This window comes from Pristiophorus japonicus, chromosome 23 (assembly GCF_044704955.1).
Source record: "Pristiophorus japonicus isolate sPriJap1 chromosome 23, sPriJap1.hap1, whole genome shotgun sequence".
Classification (NCBI taxonomy): Eukaryota; Metazoa; Chordata; class Chondrichthyes; family Pristiophoridae; genus Pristiophorus; species Pristiophorus japonicus.
Genome location: NC_091999.1, coordinates 39,086,110 through 39,092,026, shown reverse-complemented (window position 1 = coordinate 39,092,026; position 5,917 = coordinate 39,086,110). Strand labels below are relative to the sequence as shown.

Sequence of the window (5,917 nt, the reverse complement as noted above, 5' to 3'; positions counted from 1 at the left end):
AGCCTGATCCGCCATTCCATAAGATTATGGCTGATCTGATCATGGACTCAGCTCCACTTCCCTGCCCGCTCCCCATAACCCTTTACTCCCTTATCGTTCAAAAATCTGTCTATCTCCACCTTAAATGTATTCAGTGACCCAGCCTCTACAGCTCTCTGGGGCAGAGAATTTCACAGATTTACAACCCTCTGAAAGAAGAAATTTCTCCTCATCTCAGTGCTAAATAGGCGGCCCCTTATTCTAAGACTATGTCCTTTACTTTTAGTTTCACCTATGAGTACAAATATCCTCTCTGAATCCACCTCATTGAGCCCCCTCATTAGCTTGTATGTTTCAATAAAATCACCTCTTATTCTTCTGAACTCCAATGAGTATAGGCCCAACCTATTCAACCTATCTTCATAAGACAACCTCCTCATATCCGGAATCAACCTAGTGAACCTTCTCTGACAGCCTCCAATGCAAGTATATCCCTCCTTAAATAAGGAGACTAAAACTGTACGCAGTGCTCCAGGTGTGGCCTCACCAATACCCTGTATAAGTGTAGCAGGACTTCTCTGCTTTAATACTCTATCCCCCTTGCAATAAAGGCCAACATTCCATTTGCCTTCCTGATTACTTGCTGTACCTACATACTAACTTTTTGTGTTCCAGGCACAAGGACACCCAGGTCTCTCTGTACTGCAGCACTTTGCAATTTTTCTTCATTTAAATTATAATTTGCTTTTCTATTATTTCAGCCAAAAGTGGATAATTTCACAGTTTCCCACATTATACTCCATCTGCCAAATTTTTGCCCACTCACTGAGCCTTTGCAGATTTTTTGTGTCCTCCTCACAATTTGCTTTCCCATCCATCTTTGTATCATCAGCAAACTTGGCTGCATTACACTCTGTCCCTTCATCCAAATCATTAATATGGACTGTAAATAGTTGAGGACCCAGCACCGATCCCTGCGGCACCCCACTAATCACTGTTTGCCAACTGGAAAAAGACCCATTTACCCTGACTCTGTTAGTTAGTCAATCCTCTATCCATGCTAATATATTACCCCCAACCCAGTGAGCTTTTATCTTGTGCAGTAATCTCTTATGTGGCAACTTATAGAATGCCTTCTGGAAATCCAAATACACCACATCCACTGGTTCCCCCTTATCCATCCTGCTCATTACATCCTCAAAGCACTCCAGCAAATTTGTCAAACCTGATTTCCCTTTCATAAAACCATGCTGACTCTGCTTGATTGAATCATGCTTTTCCAAATGTCCCATTACTGCTTCCTTAATAATGGACTCCAACATTTTCCCAACGACAGATGTTAGGGTAACTGGTCTATAGTTTCCTGCTTTTTGTTTTCCTCCTTTTTTAAATAGGGGCGTTACATTTGTGGTTTTCCAATCTGTTGGAACCGCCCCAGAATCCAGGGAATTTTGGGAGATTACAAACAATGCATCCACTCTGCAGCCATTTCTCTTAAGACCCTAGGATGTAAGGCATCAGGTCCAGGACACTTGTCCGTCTTTAGTCCCATTATTTTACCTAGTACCACTTCATTACTGATAGTGATTGTATTAAGTTCCTCCCTACCTATCACCCCTTGATTATCCACTATTGGGATGTTTTTAGTGTCTACCGTGAAGACCGATACAAAATATTTGTTCAACATCTCTGCCATTTCCCTGTTCTCCATTATTAATTCCCCAGTCTCATCCTCCAGGGGACCAACATTTACTTGAGCCACTCTTTTCCTTTTTAACCCTCTTTAAAATGTGTCTCTTTGACCCTCGGAGTCAAATTCTATCTGATAATGCTCCTGTGAAGCACCAGGGGCCATTTTACAGTGTTATTTCAAGGCTGAGATAGATACATTTTTGGCGTTTTGTGGCATCAAGGGATATGTAGATCGGGCGGGAAAGTGGAGTTGAGGTTGATGATCAGTCATGATGTTATTGAATGGTGGAGCAGGCTCGAGGGGCCGTATGGCCTACTCCTACTCATAACTCTTATGTTCTTAAAGGCGCTATATAAATGAAAGTTGTTGTTGTCTATAAAGGAAGGAGAAATGGTGATGGGTCAGGGAGAGCATTTGATCAGAACTGGGAGATATGGCAGATGGACAGCTTATAGGGAGCGATAGAGTGAGGGAAAGGAGAGAGAGCGACCATGTACACAAGAAATGAACTGCAAAGTTGGGTGGGGAAGAGCAGGTGGGGAAGTGACAGCAGACAAAAGGAGGCACAATTGGAGAAGGTAGAGTAATAAAAGACACATAGAAAATAAAAACACTTGCATTTATTTTGCACCTTTCACCACCACCAGATGCCCCAAAGTACTTTACAGTCAATTAAGTTCTTTTTGAAGTGTAGTCTCCATCATAATGTAGGAAACGCAGCAACCAATTTACAATGTGATAATGACCAAATAATCTGCTTTACTGATGTTAAGGGAAAATATTGGCCAGGACATCGGGGATAACTCCCCTGTTCTGCCTGAAATAGTGCAATGGGACCTTTTACATCCACCTGAGGGAGCAGACGGGGCCTCGGTTTAACATCTTATCCAAAAGACAGCACCTCCAACAGTACAGCAATCCCTCAGCACTGCACTGGAGCATCAGCCGAGAGTTTTGTGTTTATGTCTCTGGAGTGCGACGTGAACCCACAACCTTGTGACCCAGAGGCAAGTGTGTTACCCACTGAGTCACAGCTGACACAAATACTGACATAGTTAGAGCAGGTTAGCTCAGTTTGAGATGTTCGATGATGCATTTATCAACGCTGAGATATTTTTTCTATTCCTCAAAATTAGTAACATTTTGGAACGTTCAGGTCAAGGTTCACAGATTAACAATAAGAAATAGGAGCAGGAGTAGGCCATTTGATCCCTCGAGCCTGCTCTGTCATTCAATAAAATCATGGCTGATCTGATCTTGAACCTCAACTCCACTTTTTTGCCTGCTCCCCATAACTCTTGACTCCCCTATAATTCAAAAATCTGTCTATCTCCCCTTTAAATATATTGACTGAATCAGCCTCCACAGCTTTCTGGGTAGAGAATTCCAAAGATTCACCACCCTCAGAGAAGAAATTCCTCCGCATCTCCGTTTTAAATGGCCGACCCCTTATTCTGAAACTATGCACCCTAGTTCTAGATTCCCCCACGAGGGCAAACATCCTCTCTGCTTCTACCCTGTCAAGCCCACTCAGAATCTTACACATTTCAATAAGATCACCTCTTATTCTTCGAAACTCCAATGAGTACAGGCCTTATCTGCTCAAGCTTACTTCATAAGACAACCCCTTCATCTCAGGAATCAACCTCGTGAACCTTCTTTGAACTGCCTCCACTGCAAGTGTAGCCCTCCTTAAATAAGGAGACCAAAATTGTACGCAGTACTCCAGGTGTGGTCTCACGAACACCCTGTACAGTTGTAGCAAGACTTCTCTACTTTTATACTCCATTCCCCTTCAATAAAGGCCAACATTGCATTTGCCTTCCTGATTACTTGCTGTACCTGCATGCTAACTTTTTGTGTTTCATGCACAAGGACCCCCAGATCCCTCTGTACCGCAGCATTTTGTAATCGCCATTTAAATAATAATTTGCTTTTTTATTCTTCCTACCAAAGTGCATAACCTCACATTTTCCCTCATTGTACTCCATCTGCCAAATTTTGGCCCACTCACTGAGACTGTCTGTAACCCTTTGCTGATTCTTTGTGTCCTCCTCATAACTTTTTTACCACCTATCTTTGTATCAGCAGCATATTTGGCCGCAGTGCACTCCGTCCCTTCATCCAAGTCATTAATATAGATTGTAAATAGTAGAGGCCCTAGCACTGATCCCTGTGGCACCCCACTAGTTACTGTTTGCCATCCTGAAAATGACCCATTTATCCTGATTCTCTGTTTTCTGTTAGTTAGCCAATCCTACATCTATGCGAATATATTACCCCAAATCCTGTGAGCTCTTATATTGTGCAGTAACCTTTTATCTGGCACCTTATCGAATGCCTTCTGGAAATGTAAATAAACAACTGCTACTGGTTCCTCTTCATCCACCCTGCTCGTTACATCCTCAAAGAACTCCAGCAAGTTTGTCAAACGTGATTTCCCTTTCATAAAACCATGCCGTCTCTGCTTGACTATTATGATTTTCATAATGTCCTGCTACTATTTCCTTAATAATGGCCTCCAGCATTTTCCCAATGATAGATGTTAGGCTAACTGCTCTATAGTTTCCTGCTTTCTCTCTCCCTCCCTCCCTTGTTGAATAGGGGTGTTGCATTTGAGTTTTTCCAATCCACTGGGACCTTGCCAGAATGCAGGGAATTTTGGGAGATTACAACTAATCCATCCACTTTCTCTGCAGCCACTTCTTTTAAGACCCCAGGATGCAGGCCATCAGGTCCAGGGGACGTCCACCTTTAGTCCCAATAGTTTGTCCAGTACTTTTTCTCCAGTGATAGTGATTGTTTTAAGTTCCTCGCTCCCTGTGACCCCTTGATTATCTATTATTATTGGGATGCTTTTAGTGTCTTCCACCGTGAAGACCACACAAAATATGTGTTTAAAGTCTCTGCCATTTCCCTGTTTCTCATTATTAATTTCCCGTCTCATCCTCTAAGGGACCAACGTTTATTTTAGCTATCTCTTCCTTTTTATATATCTGTAGAAGCTCTGAATGTATTTATATTTCTTGCCAGTTTACTCTCAGTCTATCTTCTCCCTCTTTATTATTTTTATTAAGTCAATACTTAAAACCACACAGCAGAAGGAAAGAATGTTCCATAGAAACTAGAATTGTCTCTTCTGAATTTCGATCCTGTACTTACAGTGATGACTTTTGTAAACTCCTTTTGCAGGGTGTGAGAAGGGGAGGATTTGAAGGAGGGAAACTCAAACTAAACGTCACGTCAAGATCTGATAGAGTAATTCGATTCATCAGGACTGGAATATCATCGGCCTTTGAATGTGGAAGGAGAAATGTTTGTTTATTCTGTCTATGGGGAAAGATTACAAACATCAGTGTGACTGTGAAAGCAGAGACCCACACACCCGAGTGAGAGTGTTTCAGTGCACTGATTGTGGAAAGAGCTTTAACCAGTTACACAGCCTGAAAAACCATCGCACCATTCACAGTGGGGAGAAACTGTAAACGTGTTGTGTGTGGAGGAGGCTTCAACTGATCATCCAACCTGGAGAGACGGATACACACCCGCACCACGGAGAAACCGTGGAAATGTGGGGACAGTGGGAAGGGATTCAGCTACCCGTCTAAGCTGAAAATTCATCAACACAGTCACACTGGGGAGAGGCCGTTCACCTGCTCCGTGTGTGGGAAGCGATTCACTCAGTCATCCAACCTGCTGACACACCAGCGAGTTCACACTGGGGAGAGGCCATTCACCTGCTCTGAGTGTGGGAAGCGATTCACTGTGTCATCCTACCTGCTGGCACACCAGCGAGTTCGCACCGGGGAGAGGCCGTTCACCTGCTCGGAGTGTGGGAAAGGATTCACTCAGTCATCCGACCTGCTGACACACCAGCGAGTTCACACTGGGGAGAGGCCGTTCACCTGTTCTGAATGTAGGAAGCGATTCGCTCGGTCATCCAACCTGCTGACACACCAGCGAGTTCACAAGTGACTGCAGTGGTTGGATTCTGCTATCATTGCTGCTGTTTATCACATCCCGACTGAATCGTGTCCATTCTGACAGTTGAAGTTTGTTTCTGATGATAACCCCTATAACTGGGCTGGAATATAATATTGCGATGTTTCAATAACAGAGTGTGTCGACATTTAATGTTCCAAGATAAGAGGAGACTAATTGATGTCCTGTTACTGACTCCACCATTTTGGGGCCTTTTCTCCTTTCTAACTCTGGATTATTTCAGTTCTCATACCTTTGGTTACT

The 5,917-nt window shown here is 43.2% G+C and overlaps 1 protein-coding gene across 1 annotated transcript; it reads left to right on the top strand.

The window, feature by feature from the left end:
* Positions 1–5,293: 5,293 nt before the first annotated feature.
* Positions 5,294–5,647, top strand: LOC139235493 (gastrula zinc finger protein XlCGF7.1-like; the record flags this gene model as incomplete). The annotated part of the gene is made up of 1 exon (XM_070866579.1): positions 5,294–5,647. A coding segment is annotated over one exon (354 nt), but the record flags the coding sequence as incomplete, so codon positions are not given.
* Between the last annotated feature and the right edge of the window lie 270 nt (positions 5,648–5,917).